General features: G+C 36.8%; 3 protein-coding genes across 7 annotated transcripts in view; 2 read left to right on the top strand and 1 right to left on the bottom strand.

The window, feature by feature from the left end:
• krt222 (keratin 222) overlaps nucleotides 1-4,320 on the top strand; it is an 8,552-nt gene extending 4,232 nt beyond the window's left edge. For all 3 annotated transcript variants that reach the window (XM_027160855.2, XM_047800484.1, XM_047800485.1), the window contains 5 exons: nucleotides 231-335; nucleotides 419-639; nucleotides 1,153-1,331; nucleotides 1,491-1,593; nucleotides 2,086-4,320. In XM_027160855.2, coding sequence (XP_027016656.2) covers nucleotides 231-335; nucleotides 419-639; nucleotides 1,153-1,331; nucleotides 1,491-1,593; nucleotides 2,086-2,299 — 822 coding nt within the window. In that variant the 3' untranslated portion in view covers nucleotides 2,300-4,320. The remainder of the gene's footprint in view (nucleotides 1-230; nucleotides 336-418; nucleotides 640-1,152; nucleotides 1,332-1,490; nucleotides 1,594-2,085) is intronic.
• Nucleotides 4,321-4,614: 294 nt separating this feature from the next.
• LOC113651849 lies at nucleotides 4,615-9,194 on the bottom strand. 3 transcript variants are annotated; one of them, XM_027160758.2, is made up of 6 exons: nucleotides 9,018-9,194; nucleotides 8,012-8,094; nucleotides 6,368-6,421; nucleotides 5,955-6,260; nucleotides 5,469-5,786; nucleotides 4,615-5,177 (listed from the first exon to the last, which is right to left on the bottom strand). In XM_027160758.2, the coding sequence occupies exons 3-6, from the start codon at nucleotides 6,414-6,416 to the stop codon at nucleotides 5,098-5,100; spliced, it is 753 nt and encodes a 250-aa protein (XP_027016559.2). In that variant the 5' UTR covers nucleotides 6,417-6,421; nucleotides 8,012-8,094; nucleotides 9,018-9,194; the 3' UTR covers nucleotides 4,615-5,097. The 3 variants fall into 3 exon arrangements, with proteins under 3 accessions (XP_027016559.2, XP_027016561.2, XP_027016560.2); XM_027160760.2 differs by lacking the exon at nucleotides 8,012-8,094 and having other exon boundaries at nucleotides 9,018-9,147; XM_027160759.2 differs by lacking the exon at nucleotides 9,018-9,194 and having other exon boundaries at nucleotides 8,012-8,686.
• A 68-nt stretch (nucleotides 9,195-9,262) lies between these two features.
• On the top strand, nucleotides 9,263-10,631 carry mettl21a (methyltransferase 21A, HSPA lysine). Its single transcript, XM_027160763.2, has 3 exons — nucleotides 9,263-9,681; nucleotides 9,807-9,918; nucleotides 10,118-10,631. Exons 1-3 carry the CDS (start codon nucleotides 9,535-9,537, stop codon nucleotides 10,513-10,515), a joined length of 657 nt encoding a protein of 218 aa, XP_027016564.1. The 5' UTR covers nucleotides 9,263-9,534; the 3' UTR covers nucleotides 10,516-10,631.
• Nucleotides 10,632-20,000: the final 9,369 nt, after the last annotated feature.

Below are 20,000 nucleotides of genomic sequence, written 5' to 3'. Positions count from 1 at the left end.
CTGAGACACACTTTTGTCCTTTATCTGTACCTCAGTATTCAAAGTCTCTCTACTGACACTGGTTGTCTTGGCAACAGTCCAAGGTAATTATTTTTACTCTGGACTTGAATGATTAGACCCTTATAAAGTCCAAGCCCAAGCAACTTCATACTTCACAGAACACACACAGGATTAAGTATAAATAATGTGTGTGTGTGTGTGTGTGTGTGTGTGTGTGTGTGTGTGTGCAGGTGAGTCGTGGAGATGAGGCTTTGCGAGAGGCAAGGGCGGAGCTCACGGAAGTCCGAAAGCAGTGGCACGGTTTACAGGTGGAGGTCGAGTCTCTACATGCCATGGTAAGCGTGCACACACACGCACACACACACACACACACACAGCAATGAGTCCTTAATGATGACAAAGTGTACACGTGCTGCAGGAACGCAGTCTGCAGAGCTCTCTGAAACACACAAAGCATCAGTACACGCTTCAGCTGCAAGATCTGTCATGCTCTGTGTCCGAGCTGGAGGCCGAGCTGGACGGTGTGCGTGAAGGTCTCGCTGCTCAGAAACAACACCACAACCAACTGCTCAACACCAAGATGAGGCTGGAGAGAGAGATCGCCACCTACAGGAGACTGCTGGAGCACGAGGAGGGCAGGTGAGACGCACATGTGCACCAATTAAAGGAAGATTGAATGAAAAAAAAACCTCTTCAGACCTCTCCAGTGGAGAATGGGAGAATGGGGCTCTGTGCATGGGAGGGGCTATCACTCACTCTGCTGTCAACCACAGTGACATGAGCCAATCATAGACGTCTTCGAGGTCATTTACGCAGACCTTGTTGCTAGATCGTTTTCACCTGAGATTAAAAGCCCATCTTTGATCTCTCAGTGACAGAACGGCATGCACAGATTGGTGCTGTATAGGTTAATGTCGACAACAAGCCACCAGATTGATCCAAACACGCTGATATTCACGCATTCACTCTGAGAATGTGGAAATCATGCTAATCAAACAATGTTAGCACTCAGTTGAAAGAGAGATAACATGCTGAGCAGCATGATAAAATAGTAAAAAAAAAGAGAGATTTTGAAAGATTGGTGGAAGAGAAATTCTGATAATCTTGCCAGTTTAGTGAAATTCATGCTAGCGTTCAATTTCTCTCTTGCAGGTTTTTGTGTGTGGACGGTCAGCCGTGGAAACTGAAGCCCTGGAAACCGAAGCCCTGTAAACCTTCGAGTCAGCAGAATGGAGTGTGTAATGGCATTGACAATGAAAGCGAAATCACTGAGAAGCCAACCAATCAGGGTCCAGCTTTCCACCAGCAGGGCAGCCTTGTCATCTTCACAGGTCCACACACACACACATACACACACACACACACACACACACACACACACACACACACACACACACACACACACACACAGAGTCAGATTATATATTCAATGTGTTATATGGTTATAGCTAAAGTGTGTGTGTGTGTGTGTGTGTGTGTGTGTGTTTCAGAGCCCATAGCGAGCAGAGATGGGGAAATTAGCATGGTGAAGACTCAGGAAATTGTGGAGGGGAACGTACTGAGAGAGAGTGCAGAGGGACACGGAAGAGTCGAGTAAGCAAACACACACACACACACACACACACACACACACACACACAATAACAATAATAACAACAATAAAACATCACCCGCTGAACAATACACAGTGATATCAAATAGCAGTAGAATTCTCTGGAAGTTTCAAAGCGCTGTCCATTTTGGGCTTGTTTCCTCTGAGCCGTCTTCATTTCTGTAATTTATTTATTTATTATTCCATGCTGGTGCTTTATTTTGAACACATGATGCAAAACTTAGTTAAATGTTAGATAGCTTGTCAACAAACTTAGCAAGTTACACGCAGAAATATAGCTTCTTTTGTAGAAACACCACAATCTAAGCTAACCTCTTAGCCAATGACGCTAACGATTTTCACTTTAAGTAACACTATGTAAGGTTTTGATCATTCCTGTGTTGTCTCGAGCTAATCAGCTTTTGTTTCACATAAATAAACTGAGCTAGGAGCTTATAGTTTGGTGAAGTAAAGTGGATTTCTCTCTCATTTAGAACAGAGAAGATTGATAAGTTGATTAAACAGTGGGAGGGATCGTTTTTCCAAGGAAATCCAAAGCTGAGGAAAAAATCAGTGTCTCTGCGCTTCGACCTGCACATGGCCATGACTGATGAAGGCTGTGCTCAGAGCAAAAAGGACAGTTTACCAGACGTGGAGGTTCGGCTGGTGATGAAACGATCCCGCAGCATCCCCACCATAACGCAGTGACCTTGTTTGTAAAGCCAGCAGGGGCAAAACTTGCAGCATGGCACTGGCACGTGAAAATGTTTTATATTTTTTTTGGAGAACATTACACATTTGACTTACATGTAATAATATCGTTTGTGTTTTTTTTTGTGGCTAGTGAGGGGTAGGGGGCCAAAACTTTTATTATTACTGCTTGCAGCCATGTAATGATTAAGCGTTTCCTGGATCTGGACATGACAACACTGCTGTGTTTACATCTGAGACCTTTAGCAACCTGGCAAACTAGCATCATGTATTAGCAAGGAGCTAATTAGAATCCCAAATTCTAGTGGAAGTTTCTAGAAACAGATTGTTACAATAAACACTGACACCCAGACGCCTGAGTAGAAGACAACAGTCGATTAGCTAAGAATTCCCTTGATTAGCATTAAGCTTAGCCAATATTTGTAATCTTAAAAAACAAATCCAACACTTTGTTTGCCATGTGGCCATGATGTTAAGACCTAATCGTTAATACATTAAGTTTAGTTTGCGCTACATTAACACCATCAGCTACCAAAGCATTAACCAAGACGCTAGATGTTTTGAGGTGAAAAGAAAAACAGAATGATTCCTTTCTTCTTTCTAGTAAAAGAATATTGTGAGAGTATTATGTGAGAGAATTATGAGATTTTATTTGCTGTGGAGAACAAACAGTTTAAGTGTGTTAAAATGCTAGCGAAGCAAAAAATTGCAGCAGTTACGAGAAGATTTAGTGACAAAATTATCATTAGTCTGTCAGTTCCAGTGCTGTTTTAAAACATACCCTCATTCATTACCCCATTATTATTCTGTATTTAATATTTACAAGTAAAAAAATAGCTTTGTGTGAGAATATACATCGGTTTCTGACAGCTGAGGGAACTAATTGGCAAAGTAGCGCATATTAGCAAGCAACTTTTGCCACATCGATCGCTAGCAGATTTATCGCTAATTTGGAATTGTGTACATTTCCATAGCACATTCAAGCTACAATATGACAAAAAACAAAACAAACCATGGATCTCTCCAGGAAATCTCATGAATTAGCATCCAGCTAACATTAGTGACAGGAATAGATTATAAATTAAATGATGTATTTATTTTCTCAAAACCTTTTAAAGATTTTCGCCCGGTGTTTTATAGTAATTCATATAATGACTAAAATCTCATCTCATTTAAAAGTTGATTAATGGAACTTTAAGTGTTCTTGACAGTTTGAGAGACATTTTGTTACATCATACTAAACATTATGCTAGCTATTTACCTAATTTGCCAGTTGGCTTGTTAGCAAGACAGCATTTGAGTAGTCATAACTCAGAATGTCTAAGAATTTAAAAAAAATAAAATAAATAATAATAATAATAATAATTCAGGGCTGTGCTTTGGTAACAATTAGCAGGCTAGCTAGCTAAGAATCCAGCTAGTCAACACACTTAAATCGTGTGTTAAAAGCAGTGTTAATAACACAAAATGGATTCTCCGTGACCTGTTGATTTTCATTTTGATTGTTTTTTTTCCCTCTCGCCTGTATTAACAATTTTGGTGTTTATCTTTCTAAACAAAGGCTGTGATTTATGCAACATGCCAACGTGCTTTATATGAAGTCCATGCACAAATATGGAGTGCCATTGGGGTAAAAACTCCGACCACATCTGCACTGTTGACATCTTGCACTGTAACGCGCAGCATAAACCAGTTCCCTCGATATCACTGTGCTACATCACACTCGATTCATCCTTTACAACAAACATTACTGTTTGAACAAAAGAAATTGCGAACATTTACGCTGATTAACATTAAACTACACGAATCATAAGGTACAATCCAGATCCTAAAGGCACTTTAAAACACTTTATACATTTAATTTACCTTTGGGTTTTTTTTTTGCTAAAATTTTTTTTTGTTCTCAATTTAATGTATATTATTCTTATTATATTAAATATATTATGCATCACAAACCTTTGCTGTATGAGAGGTATTGGAATAAAGCTAGCATTTAATAAAGCTCTGATACTAAAACACTTTGAAGCTGTATGTTTAAATTTAAATATGTGCTCATATCATTCCAACATCATGACCTTTACTATATATATATATATATATATATATATATATATATATATATATATATATATATATATATATATATATATATATATAAACATACACACACACATACTCGTATAAATATAGAAATATATACAAAGGGGTGAAGGGGGTAATTATATCCTTCTAAAAGACCACTGTGGGGTAAAAACTGTTCCTTAGCCTGATTGTCATTAAATGTCATAATTGCCAAATAACATCATGTTTTCTTTTTCAGAATCAAAACACAGATTTAATGTACACGATAAGAACAACATCATCAATTCCATTTACATGAAAAATGATCGGCACAACATTAAAAGTTACTCATGACTGTATCGCATAGTATAAGATGATTTCATAAGCTCTTTGAATTCATGTACAGTACACTATGGCATGTGAGTGCTCAACATCTGCTTTCGTCTTTCTCAGGACGAGTGTAAACCCCTCAAACCTTTAAAATCTTTGTCAGAGTTGCTTATTTCAATCAATACCTCATGGCACCCAATGGAGTTGGTTTTCATTGTCATAGTGATTAAACTGTCAATGTTTATTCCCCTATGTATCAGATTCTCTGTTCACACTTCCAGTCCCAGTGTATTACTCGCTTTTCTTAAGGTCAACTCCCGAGTTGTCGACTCCTTGATGACTTCTTGACGACTTTGTGACGACTTCTTGAAGCTTTGAGAGCTCCTTTGCTCGTCTAATCTCAATTATTTCCAAAAATATATATAATTTAGCACAGAAAGAATTCCCCACCATGGGAATACGGACTGCTTTAGTGCTTCACACTCTGAAAGACATAAATTCAAAATTAAAATCAAATGATCTAAAAATTGTTAGGAAACTCTAAAGTCTAGTCTGCAGTGCCTGAAATATCTCGCTTGAAAGTAACGTCTTCTATTCGTTTATGGGTTGGACATATTAAGTTTAATAAATCAGTGTACTAAATCGGAAAAAAAAAAACCTTTGAATTTTTTAATGTCTCTGAGGGGGAAATGCACATGTTCACACCTTCTCATATTCAGTGTAGTGCTCTCTGTATGTTCTCTCACTTGGTCACTTTCTGCTGAATGAAACTCACCATTGACGCTGAGAGTGACGGCCTCTGGTTGACCTGCTTCCTCATGTCTGTGTTTACAGCGATATATTCCTTGGTCAGACTGCTGGACATTGAGAATGGTCAGGGACAGAGCTCCATTTTTATACTGGTTCATTGTAACGAAGGCACGACCTTTGAAACCTGGACCGTAGCTCATCTTCCCCTTTTGAAGCTTCACGACAGTTCTGCCATTTTTTTCCCACTGAACTCTGATGTCGTTGTCAGCGATCGTCTTGTTTGTAGCCGCGTAGCAGGGAAGAATCACATCGGCTCCAACACGAACGCTTTTAACACTAGAAACTTAATGAGACAATAGAGAACACACTGTAGTTAGTAGGCATCAACTGTTAGACTCAGCAGTTTCAGCTCCAGAAAAAACACATTATTATGACACCTCTTCATTTGGGGTAGATTACATACAGTATTTACGAATCTGATCTATATAGAAGGGACAAATCATTGACTTACACACTACATCCAGATAGAACTGGCAGATCTCTAAGGTGTCACAGTAGCAGATGTACCAGCCCTTGTCGTTGTACTTGACATGGTTCAGGTGAAGAGACGCTTTTCCATGAACAGGCCTTGTTCGTTTCTTAAAAGCGTTGCCTTCAACACAAACGCCACTCCTACACTCACTCACAATTAGACCAGGCCGACTCGAAAGCATCCATTTCACATCCCCTGCACAGGACTTGTTGCAGGTGAGCAGGACGGGATCTTTCACATTCAGTAGTTTATGGTCATTAGATATTAGAGACACTGGAAGAACCACTAGACACATAAACAGATCATTCGTTACTTGTCAACCAATCGAATGCTTTTCTTACACTAGCACACTCGCACACCATCTGTTTGGACGAGTCAGACCTTGGACTTACTCAGTAGAAAGATGAATATTGTCTGTTGGGTGCTTATCTGGGTGCACATGATTGCTGAAATAAAAAAAAAATAAGAAAAAAGATAGAACTGAGAAAAATGACAGCAACCAGTAGCTTTTAACCAGTTAATTCAATTCAAGTTTATTCGTATGGCACTTTTTACAATTGATAAAAAAGCAGCTACACAAAGCAGCTTTACAGAACATAAACATAGAACAAAAGGTTAATATAAAGAATAATATAAAGATCAATTGAATACAAAATTCAAGATTAATATTAGATAGATTTAGTTTACAATGTGTTTGTATTTATTCCCAGTGAGCAAGTCTGAGGTGACTCAGGGGACTGTGGGGAGGAAAAACTCCCATACTACACGAAAGTGTCCCCCTGTCTTATAAGTGTTAAGCATAATGACAATGATGCACTCTGTACGGTTCGTAACAGTGACTTCAGCATTGCCCACGGCGGGGTAAATGATTATAAAACGTGTTGACGTGACTTCAACACGTTTCATTTAATCTTCAGCTTATATAAATAGTAAAAGTGATCGACATGTTTTAATATAATCAACAGACAATTGGGTAACACTTTATAATAAGGTTCATTAGTTTACTACGTTAGTTAACATGAACTATAAAGCATTTATTTCATTCATTCATTTTCTACCTCTCATCCGAACTTCTCGGGTCACACACACAAGGCGGAGGTGGGAATCGAACCCCCGACCCTGGAGGTGTGAGGCGAACGTGCTAACCACTAAGCCCCCAAGCATTTAGTTATCTTTGTTAATGTTAATTTTAACATTTACTAAAACATTTTTCAAATCTTGTTAACATTAGTTAATGCACTGTGAACTTACATGAACATAAACAGCTGTATTTTATTAATTAACTTGTCCTCCTTTTTTTTTTTTTTGTTGGGGGTTGGGGGTGGTGTTTCGGAATACCTCCCGGAAATGACTTTTTTGCAGGTTGGAATGTCTGTTATTTGACCTTGACACACATCACTGTTCTGACATATCATGTTTAAGATGTGAAACAAAACACAGTGGGATTTTTTTTTTCATTGACTTTTGTATTATTGCAGAAACTAAACTGCGAAATGTCATCACTTCTACACGTTCGTGCAGAATATGTATTTTTTTTACTAATTAATTCACTAGTTAATTAATCGAATTCGACGTCATTTCCGATACCTCAGTTTATATACAAGTCCCCTGAACAAGGAGCCTCAAAACACGACACTGTAATAGTGAATATTGTTTATTTTATATTTTTGTTTAAACGTGAAAATATCATGATCTTATGTTAAACACAGACCTTATTTTAGCATTTAACTACAAATCTATCGAATGCTAATTACTTCCGGCTTTTAGACAACGGAACAACAAGAAGACATAATAATAATAATAATAATAATGAATAATAATAATAATAATAATAATAATAATAATAACAGCAGCAGCAACAGCAGCAACAGCAACAACAACAACAACAACAACAACAACAACAATAATAATAATAATAATAATAATAATAATAATAATAATAATTAAACAGACTGGAGCAAGCACATAATGGACAGATAGAGCTGTGTATCATCCTCATAAGAATGTCAATGAATATATGTTGATTATTTACTTACAGTCGTGTGGTGCCTTTAGTTTCTGGTGATGTTTAAAGCGCAAACATCCAATAAACAGGTCCACTGAAAAATGCCACTTTTTTCTGTAACCCAAATCACACCCTTCTCTCGTAATAAAAATAAAAAATGCTTCTACAAAATGTCTAACTCAGAGCTTCTACCTGCTCGGCTTTCCAGCTACTACAGAGATTATTATCTGATGTTATTATCTGATGTTATAAGATGTTGCTCATATACCATTTTCACTTTGCCTGGTATTTCCCGTGATTTTCCATAAATGTCTATGAGCTGGTGATATCATTATATGTAATGAATCTGTCTGAGAGAACACATTTTGTTCTTAATATTTGATTGAGCTGTAATGTAACTCCTGGGAGCACTGGGAATCCACTTGCCACACAGTACTTCAAAATTATGAGCAGTTTGCTGTTGTTCATCCTACAGAGGTATTTATGGGAAGTCTTGGGAAACCCAGAAAAAGATTTTATAATAATAATAATAATAATAATAATAATAATAATAATAATAATAATAATGCACAGTGTGGTGTACACAGTGTGGTGTACTAATTTCTGATATGATGTGATATATTTCTGATATTGATATACGTTTTTAAAACCACAGAGTCTGTCTAGACCAAGTAGGTGTCATAATATAACAATTATCCGACATGCAGTTTAGAGGGCGACATTGTGTTTGATTCAAACTGAATAACATTACGAGATAAAGTTATAATTTATGATTCATTCAGAAACTTTTATATACATTAGAAATTCCAGTTTGTGTGATCATTTTGACAAATTACTTGTTGTAACATGTAAAGTTCCATTTGAATATATTAATAAAAACGAATTCAATATAAGTAATTAATTAATCAGTTAATTAATTAATTAAATCGATAATTGATTAATTTGTTAACTAACATATAGATAGATAGATAGATAGATAGATAGATAGATAGATAGATAGATAGATAGATAAATAAATAAAGGCTTGAAAATCTCACTTGCTGGTTAAATGCAGTAGACAAGATTTCCCTCTAACCGCTAGAGGTCGCACCTTCCTATAAAATTACAGTAAGAAGTAGAAGGTTGTGTTTTAAATCAAACACTGTTGACTTTATAGTGCACTTCTACAAGGGGTGAAAAAGTGTGTGTGATCATAGATATCTATCTATTGTGTGTGATTTTAAACAACTATTCACTATGTAGGGGATAGTGTGTGTGATTTAAAACACAACCCTATGTCGTCATTTCCGTTTCCGGATTTCGACCCTGCCTCGCGCACACGGATTTTATTGGCTGATTTAATTCAACGGTTCACTTAAAAACAGCAATAACGTTTCAGACCTTTATATTTCTGTACTGTGTGAACGTGAGTCGTGTTTTACAACAGAGAGTTTATTAATCCGTGAGTTTTAGCGATGTAAACAATGCGCGTGAGGTGTCTCGAGCGCTTTCTGCTGAATTATCAGTGCTGTATTTTATATCAGTAATAAGGCATCATAGTGCCTGATTGTCAGCATGGCGCTGGTGCCTTATAATGAAAACATCCTGCCCTCTTTGTCCAAACTCCACTCGTCTTCTGCTGAGTTCCGGTTCGCCGAACACAGCATCCGATTGGCTCAGGACTGGAGAAAAGGGGGCGTGGCTGCCGTCGTGTGGGACGCGGTGAGTCAGATACGGAATCGATACACACGATACTTACCGAATCGATATTATATCTCGGTAAAACTATAATTAAACACCAGTTTAGGACGGAGCTTGTTATAGCTGCCCTGTTGCTCCTCTCTCAGGCGGTGGTGATGTGCATGTACCTGGAGCTCGGCCATGTGGATCTGAAGAACAGAACCACCATCGAGCTCGGCGCTGGTACCGGACTGGTGGGAATCGTCGCTGCGCTGCTCGGTGTGAGCAATTCACTGTGATCTAATATACACCTGTAGAAATGTAGATTCATCTGTGTTTATTATAGAAATCATGTGACTCTCTTCTTATATGATACAGCAGAAGAATTCTTAAAAAAAGATAAAGCAATAACGACGCCACACGATCAAGTCTGTGTTATAAATAATAAAGTTCCAGATGATTCCGTTACTTCCACCAGGAGCCGACGTGACGATCACCGACCGGAGCCCAGCCCTGGAGATCTTGGAGGCCAACGTGAAGGAGAACGTTCCTCCAGCACTACAGGGGGTCGTGCGAGTTTCTGAGCTCACGTGGGGAGAAGGATTAACACGCTATCGCTCCGGTGGCTACGATCTCGTCCTGGGAGCGGACATCGTTTACCTGGAGGAGACGTTCTCCGCTCTGCTGAGCACCATAGAACACCTGAGCTCAGAGAACACGGAGGTCCTGCTGGCCTGCCGAATCCGTTACGAGCGAGACGAGCGTTTTCTGGGCATGCTGGGAAATCGGTTTTCTGTGCAGGAGGTTTATTACGATTCACAGAGAGACGTTCATATCTACAGAGCTGTGAAAAATAAGATTAAGTCTGAGCTCTGAGGAGTGGAACGAACAGCCTGAGAACTGTATATGATCTTATCAGTATCTGTTGATAGCAGCGAAGTGTATCGCCACAGCTTATCTTTGTTATTAAAAATGTTCACTCTTTGCTCAGACATTCTTTTGTCTTCTCTGGTATTTTTAGCATTAGCACATTTCCCCAGAATCTGAGATTATAATGCAAAGTTTATTGCTCTTTTCTTCTGCCTAGTGGTACAACCAAGAATAGCACCTTTACTTAATCTTTCAGTTCACCTTCAAGTCCACAATGTTTTATTTTATAACAAGTTCTAATTTCACTTCTGGGAGCTTTAGAAAGTTTACCTTTATTTATTTTTTTATACATTTCATTGAATTATTATATAAACGATTAAACTAAACATTCCTTGACATTACCAAAGGCCCAATAGCAATGCAGGAAAGAGCAAAGGAAACAGATGGACCAATAAACTTTACTAAGAGGGAACGGGTCTAAAATCCAGACTAATCAGTTCAATCGGTGCATCAGGATACCTAATTATAGTCGTCCGTCTGTGCATAAAATATCATCAGGGCATTTTTCAGGAACATTAGTGAAAAATTTCCTCAGGGGAAAAGGCATTTCTCAAACAGACTCTCAAACTCTTCCAATTACTGACACGTTCGGCGATCCGTTAAACATCTTATGAGTGCAGTAGGGCCTAATGCAGAGGTGAGCATGTCTTCCTGCCAGTGACGAGGCTGTTTGTGTGTTCAGTAAAACCGGCAATAAGTAGAACGAACACCGACACCATCATGACTGCACGTCAGCACTCTATAAGGGTGTTTGTTACAGCACCTTGGAAGCGTTCAATTCTGCTTTCATGCATCGTATAGCACGATGCATTAGACTGCAGAGAGAGAGAGAGGGTGTGTTTGGAAGGAAGTCCGCTTTGGAGAAGATGGACACGGACACGGTCGTTAAAGACAGTGTATTTCTATTTGTTGAGCTTTTAACAGGCTTTTAGTCGCCCATCTTCCGAGTTTGATGAGAGTTGATTTCTCCATCGGATCGACTGTCATTTACTCTCAGAGAGGAAAATAACAAGCAGCACCTGTTTGCTTCAGACATTTTATAGTCAGCAACTTTGAAAAACATGATACACCATACACAGTGCACTCCATAGTGTGAAACTCTACTGACTCCTGAAAGAGCAACTAGATAATAATAATAATAATAATAATAATAATAATAATAATAATAATCCTTTACTCATAATTATACCCACTAGTCTGAGTGCTATGTGATTATTTTGTGTGTTTTTATTATTTGTTTAATTTAGTACGAAGCGATTTTACTCCCAAAAGCAAGGAAATTTTTGTGTGTGATAAAATCCACATAAAATATAGTGATACAGTCTCACTATTATTGTGATCTATAATGACTTTTATAGTGTGGGTGACTTTTTTTTGTGAGTCAGTCTGGAACTGTGTGTAAAAAGTGGAACAGGTAAAAAAATGGGCAGCGTTTGTGAAATTTTAGTGAAGAAATCTTTGTATTATTTTTTCCCAAGAATAATTTGGATATTTTTTACATAGTGAGAAGAGGTGGATTTACACCATAAACACAAACATCTAGATGAACTACATCAAAACTAACATTAAACACCAATTTTCTAGAAATAAGACATGATGTTTCAAACTTGAATAAACACAACCTTTATGAGTCACTGGTTTAATCAACAGTGTCATCGAAATGAGACAGAATCGCAAAATGCTACTTTACACATGGAACGTAACTAAACTTCACTAAAATTAACAAACAACTGAAATTCTCGTAAACTTAACTGAATTAATTGCAACAATTTCTGATTTCTTTACATTAATTTTGCTTCATTTTCTTCATCACTTTTTTCTTCACTTGTTTTTGCCTTTTTTGTCACTCTTTCCTCACTAACATCTGCCGGTCGTTTTAAATTACGGCTCCGCAGATGGTCGGCACCTCACGCAGCCCCTTTGCGACTCTCTATAGGAAATGAATGACTTCCGGTTTATCGGCCGTCGTTTGTCGTGTGCAGTGGAAAGGCGGCTTTAACCGAGTGAGACGCGGGAAGCTGAGGCGGGGGAAACAGCACACGTGGTTGTTGGGGATCTTTGTTTCGGCGGGGGAGGCTCGGATGCTAATATCTCAAAAATTTGTTCCTATCTCAAGGCAAAAATTTGGTCGAATCACAGTTTTGTATATCAAAATTCGTATTTCAAAGCGCTCGTATCTCGAGGCATCGCTGTGCAGTATTATCGCCACAGCTCTACAAAAAATTCAGGGAATGTTAGCCTTGTCTAAACTATAAGGATATTAATGAATAAAAACATATGCATGCTCCTATTACCTGCTAGCTAACATCACACTTCTAATAATACAATTTTTTTTTTTTACAAAGTTTTGACTTAAGCAGCTTTAATTGTAAGTTATGTTTATTAGAAAATATAAGTCTTCCAGAAAAAAAACAATAATGTCAGGACTGTATAGTGGTAGTAATGGCTAGGTTATTTATTTGCTGGTATATTTGTTTATTAACATTACAGCAATAATTTTATTTGTTAAACTTTAACATTTGTTTAAATGTTAAAGTTTTTTCTTTATTAAAGCGTTATGTTCTCAACAAGGAGAAGCAGTTGAAGAATTTTTCCAGAGGAAGTATGACTTTTCTTCTAATACTCCTACTGCCACAAAAAAAAAGTTGTATAAGGGCAGAATGGGGATATTGAGGAAGCAGATGTCACACACACACACACACACACACACACACACACACACACACACACACACACACACACACACACACACACACACATACATATTTCGAGGTTTCAGCCAGACATGTGTTTCCAGTTAACATTCTGTTCCGTCTCCTAGCCAAGAATGTTTCAACATTTTACACGCCTCTTTACATAAAACACTGGAATTTACACCAATGTTCTGCTGTAAACACCATGTCTTATAAGTGTTTGATGTATTCAGAGACACTGTAATGATGTCACGGAGGGAGATTTATCCCCATGTCCTTTCTGCTTTCAGATGGGTTTCTGACATCAATCCAGCCCTTTGAGGAAAAGCACAGATATACGGCTAATGTGTGTTAGCATGTGTACTGTAATATTAGTGTGTGTGTGTTAGCATGTTCACTGTAACACTAGTGTGTGTTACCATATGTACTGTAACAGTAGTGTGTGTGTTAGCATGTTCACTGTAACACTAGTGTGTGTTAGCATGTGTACTGTAACATTAGTGTGTGTTAGCGTGTTCACTGTAACACTAGTGTGTGTGTTACAATATTTACTGTAACAGTAGTGTGTTAGTGTGTTCACTGTAACACTAGTGTGTGTGTTAGCATATTTACTGTAACAGTAGTGTGTTAGTGTGTTCACTGTAACACTAGTGTGTGTTAGCATATTTACTGTAACAGTAGAGTGTGTGTTAGCATATTTACTGTAACATTAGTGTGTGTTAGCGTGTTCACTGTAACACTAGTGTGTGTGTTAGCATATTTACTGTAACAGTAGTGTGTTAGCATATTTACTGTAACAGTAGTGTGTGTGTTAGCATGTTTACTGTAACAGTAGTGTGTGTGTTAGCATGTTTACTGTAACAGTAGTGTGTGTTAGCATATTAATGTAACAGTAGTGTGTGTTAGTGTGTTTACTGTAACATTAGTGTGTGTGTTAGCATATTTACTGTAACAGTAGTGTGTGTGTTAGCATGTTTACTGTAACAGTAGTGTGTGTTAGCATGTTTACTGTAACACTAGTGTGTGTTAGTGTGTTTACTGTAACATTAGTGTGTGTTTGTGTGTTTACTGTACCATTAGTGTGTGTGTTAGCATATTTACTGTAACAGTAGTGTGTGTTAGCATATTTACTGTAACAGTAGTGTGTGTTAGCATATTTACTGTAACACTAGTGTGTGTTACCATATGTACTGTAACAGTAGTGTGTGTGTTAGCATGTTCACTGTAACACTAGTGTGTGTTAGCATGTGTACTGTAACATTAGTGTGTGTTAGCGTGTTCACTGTAACACTAGTGTGTGTGTTACAATATTTACTGTAACAGTAGTGTGTTAGTGTGTTCACTGTAACACTAGTGTGTGTGTTAGCATATTTACTGTAACAGTAGAGTGTGTGTTAGCATATTTACTGTAACATTAGTGTGTGTTAGCGTGTTCACTGTAACACTAGTGTGTGTGTTAGCATATTTACTGTAACAGTAGTGTGTTAGCATATTTACTGTAACAGTAGTGTGTGTGTTAGCATGTTTACTGTAACTAGTGTGTGTTAGCATATTAATGTAACAGTAGTGTGTGTTAGTGTGTTTACTGTAACATTAGTGTGTGTGTTAGCATATTTACTGTAACAGTAGTGTGTGTGTTAGCATGTTTACTGTAACAGTAGTGTGTGTGTTAGCATGTTTACTGTAACACTAGTGTGTGTTAGTGTGTTTACTGTAACATTAGTGTGTGTTTGTGTGTTTACTGTACCATTAGTGTGTGTGTTAGCATATTTACTGTAACATTAGTGTGTGTTAGCATATTTACTGTAACAGTAGTGTGTGTTAGCATATTTACTGTAACACTAGTGTGTGTTAGCATGTTTACTGTAACAGTAGTGTGTGTGTTAGCATGTTTACTGTAACACTAGTGTGTGTTAGCGTGTTTACTGTAACAGTAGTGTGTGTTAGCATGTTTACTGTAATAGTAGTGTGTGTTAGCGTGTTTACTGTAACACTAGTGTGTGTTAGCATATTTACTGTAACAGTAGTGTGTGTTAACGTGTTTACTGTAACATTAGTGTGTGTTAGCATATTAACTTTAACAGTAGTGTGTGTGTTAGTATGTTTACTGTAACAGTAGCATGTGTTAGCATATTTACTGTAACATTAGTGTGTGTTAGCATATTTACTGTAACATTACTGTGTTTTTGTGTGTTTACTAAAACACTAGTGTGTGTTAGAGTGTTTACTGTAACAGTAGTGTGTGTGTTAGCATATTTACTGTAACAGTAGTGTGTGTGTTAGCATGTTTACTGTAACAGTAGTGTGTGTTAGCATGTTTACTGTAACAGTAGTGTGTGTTAGCATATTTACTGTAACAGTAGTGTGTGTTAGTATGTTTACTGTAACATTAGTGTGTGTTAGCATGTTTACTGTAACAGTAGTGTGTGTGTTAGCATGTTTACTGTAACAATAGTGTGTGTGTTAGCATGTTTACTGTAACAGTAGTGTGTGTTAGCATATTTACTGTAACACTAGTGTGTTAGTGTGTTTACTGTAACATTAGTGTGTGTGTTAGCATATTTACTGTAACAGTAGTGTGTGTGTTAGTATGTTTACTGTAACAGTAGCGTGTGTTAGCATATGTACTGTAACATTAGTGTGTGTTAGCATATTTACTGTAACATTACTGTGTTTTTGTGTGTTTACTAAAACACTAGTGTGTATTAGAGTGTTTACTGTAACAGTAGTGTGTGTGTTAGCACATGCTAACACAGTGTGTGTGTTAGCATGTTTACTGTAACAGTAGTGTGTGTGTTAGCATGTTTACTGTAACAGTAGTGTATGTGTTAGCATGTTTACTGTAACAGTAGTGTGTGTTAGCATATTTACTGTAACACTAGTGTGTTAGTGTGTTTACTGTAACATTAGTGTGTGTGTTAGCATATTTACTGTAACAGTAGTGTGTGTGTTAACATGTTTACTGTAACAGTAAACACTCTAACACACACTAGTGTTTTAGTAAACACACAAAAACACAGTAATGTTACAGTAAATATGCTAACACACACTAATGTTACAGTACATATGCTAACACACGCTACTGTTACAGTAAACATACTAACACACACACTACTGTTACAGTAAATATGCTAACACACACTACTTTTACAGTAAACACACACTAATGTTACAGTAAACACACACTGTTACAGTAAACACACAAACACACACTACTGTAACAGTAGTGTGTGTTTGTGTGTTTACTGTAACAGTGTGTGTTTACTGTAACATTAGTGTGTTTACTGTAACATTAGTGTGTATTAGAGTCTTTACTGTAACACTAGTGTGTTTGTGTGTTTACTGTAACATTAGTGTGTGTTTACTGTAACATTAGTTTGTGTGTTTACTGTAACAGTGTGTGTTTGTGTGTTTACTGTAACAGTGTGTGCTTACTGTAACACTAGTGTGTGTTTACTGTAACATGAGTGTGTGTTAGAGTGTTTACTGTAACACTAGTGTGTGTTTGTGTGTTTACTGTAACATTAGTGTGTGTTTACTGTAACATTAGTTTGTGTGTTTACTGTAACAGTGTGTGTTTGTGTGTTTACTGTAATAGTGTGTGTGTTTGTGTGTTTACTGTAACACTAGTGTGTGTTTGTATGTTTACTGTAACATGAGTGTGTGTTAGAGTGTTTACTGTAACACTAGTGTGTTTGTGTGTTTACTGTAACATTAGTGTGTGTTTGTGTTTTTACTGTAACACTAGTGTGTGTTTGTGTGTTTACTGTAACATTAGTGTGTGTTTACTGTAACATTAGTTTGTGTGTTTATTGTAACATTAGTGTGTTTGTGTGTTTACTGTAACATTGGTGTGTGTTAGAGTCTTTACTGTAACACTAGTGTGTGTTTGTGTGTTTACTGTAACATTAGTGTGTGTTAGAGTTTTTACTGTAACACTAGTGTGTGTTTGTGTGTTTACTGTAACAGTGTGTGTGTTTACTGTAACATTAGTTTGTGTGTTTACTGTAACATTAGTGTGTGTTTGTGTGTTTACTGTAACAGTGTGTGTGTTTGTGTGTTTACTGTAACACTAGTGTGTGTTTTTTGTTTACTGTAACATTAGTGTGTGTTTGTGTGTTTACTGTAACAGTAGTGTGTGTTTTTGTGTTTACTGTAACAGTGTGTGTTTACTGTAACATTAGTTTGTGTGTTTACTGTAACATTAGTGTGTGTTTGTGTGTTTACTGTAACATTAGTGTGTGTTAGAGTCTTTACTGTAACACTAGTGTGTGTTTGTGTGTTTACTGTAACATTAGTGTGTGTTTACTGTAACATTAGTTTGTGTGTTTACTGTAACATTAGTGTGTTTGTGTGTTTACTGTAACATTAGTGTGTGTTTGTGTGTTTACTGTAACACTAGTATGTTTTTGTGTGTTTACTGTAACATTAGTGTTTGTGTGTTTACTGTAACATTAGTGTGTGTGTTTGTGTGTTTACTGTAACATTAGTGTGTGTTTGTGTGTTTACTGTAACATTAGTGTGTGTTTGTGTGTTTACTGTAACACTAGTGTGTGTTTTTTGTTTACTGTAACATTAGTGTGTGTTTGTGTGTTTACTGTAACAGTAGTGTGTGTTTTTGTGTTTACTGTAACAGTGTGTGTGTTTACTGTAACATTAGTGTGTGTGTTTACTGTAACATTAGTGTGTGTTTACTGTAACATTAGTGTGTGTTAGAGTCTTTACTGTGACACTAGTGTGTGTTTGTGTGTTTACTGTAACATTAGTGTGTGTTTACTGTAACATTAGTTTGTGTGTTTACTGTAACATTAGTGTGTTTGTGTGTTTACTGTAACATTAGTGTGTGTTTGTGTGTTTACTGTAACACTAGTGTGTGTTTGTGTGTTTACTGTAACATTAGTGTGTGCTAGTGTGTTTACTGTAACATTAGTGTTTGTGTGTTTACTGTAACATTAGTGTGTGTGTTTGTGTGTTTACTGTAACATTAGTGTGTTTGTGTGTTTACTGTAACATTAGTGTGTTTGTGTGTTTACTGTAACACTAGTGTGTGTTTGTGTGTTTACTGTAACATTAGTGTGTGTTTGTGTGTTTACTGTAACATTAGTGTGTGTTTGTGTGTTTACTGTAACATTAGTGTGTGTTAGAGTCTTTACTGTAACACTAGTGTGTGCTTGTGTTTACTGTAACATTAGTTTGTGTGTACTGTAACATTAGTTTGTGTGTTTACTGTAACACTAGTGTGTGTTTGTGTGTTTACTGTAACAGTAGTGTGTGTTTGTGTGTTTACTGTAACAGTGTGTGTGTTTACTGTAACATTAGTGTGTGTTTGTGTGTTTACTGTAACATTAGTGTGTGTTAGAGTCTTTACTGTAACACTAGTGTGTGTTAGAGTCTTTACTGTAACACTAGTGTGTGTTTGTGTGTTTACTGTAACATTAGTGTGTGCTAGTGTGTTTACTGTAACATTAGTGTTTGTGTGTTTACTGTAACATTAGTGTGTGTTTGTGTGTTTACTGTAACACTAGTGTGTGTTTGTGTGTTTACTGTAACATTAGTGTGTGTTAGTGTGTTTACTGTAACATTAGTGTGTTTGTGTGTTTACTGTAACACTAGTGTGTGTTTGTGTGTTTACTGTAACATTAGTGTGTGTTTGTGTGTTTACTGTAACATTAGTGTGTGTTTGTGTGTTTACTGTAACACTAGTGTGTGTTTATGTGTTTACTGTAACATTAGTGTGTGTTTGTGTGTTTACTGTAACAGTAGTGTGTGTTTTTGTGTTTACTGTAACAGTGTGTGTGTTTACTGTAACATTAGTGTGTGTGTTTACTGTAACAGTGTGTGTGTTTGTGTGTCTACTGTAACAGTGTGTGTGTTTGTGTGTTTACTGTAACACTAGTGTGTGTTTGTATGTTTACTGTAACATTAGTGTGTGTTACAGTGTTTACTGTAACACTAGTGTGTGTTTGTGTGTGTACTGTAACATTAGTGTGTGTTTGTGTGTTTACTGTAACATTAGTGTGTTTGTGTGTTTACTGTAACATTAGTGTGTTTGTGTGTTTACTGTAACACTAGTGTGTGTTTGTGTGTTTACTGTAACATTAGTGTGTGTTTGTGTGTTTACTGTAACAGTGTGTGTGTTTACTGTAACATTAGTTTGTGTGTTTACTGTAACATTAGTGTGTTTGTGTGTTTACTGTAACATTAGTTTGTGTTTACTGTAACATTAGTTTGTGTGTTTACTGTAACAGTGTGTGTGTTTGTGTGTTTACTGTAACACTAGTCTGTGTTTGTGTGTTTACTGTAACATTAGTGTGTGTTTGTGTGTTTACTGTAACAGTGTGTGTGTTTACTGTAACATTAGTTTGTGTGTTTACTGTAACATTAGTGTGTGTTTGTGTGTTTACTGTAACATTAGTGTGTTTGTGTGTTTACTGTAACATTAGTGTGTGTTTGTGTGTTTACTGTAAGTGTGTGTGTTTACTGTAACATTAGTTTGTGTGTTTACTGTAAGTGTGTGTGTTTACTGTAACATTAGTTTGTGTGTTTACTGTAAGTGTGTGTGTTTACTGTAACATTAGTTTGTGTGTTTACTGTAACATTAGTGTGTTTGTGTGTTTACTGTAACATTAGTGTGTGTTAGAGTCTTTACTGTAACACTAGTGTGTGTTTGTGTGTTTACTGTAACATTAGTTTGTGTTTACTGTAACATTAGTTTGTGTGTTTACTGTAACAGTGTGT

This window comes from Tachysurus fulvidraco, chromosome 1, assembly GCF_022655615.1.
Source record: "Tachysurus fulvidraco isolate hzauxx_2018 chromosome 1, HZAU_PFXX_2.0, whole genome shotgun sequence".
Lineage (NCBI taxonomy): Eukaryota > Metazoa > Chordata > Actinopteri > Siluriformes > Bagridae > Tachysurus > Tachysurus fulvidraco.
The sequence above is the reverse complement of the archived record's forward strand: the minus strand, read 5'-3'. Positions and strand labels throughout refer to the sequence as shown.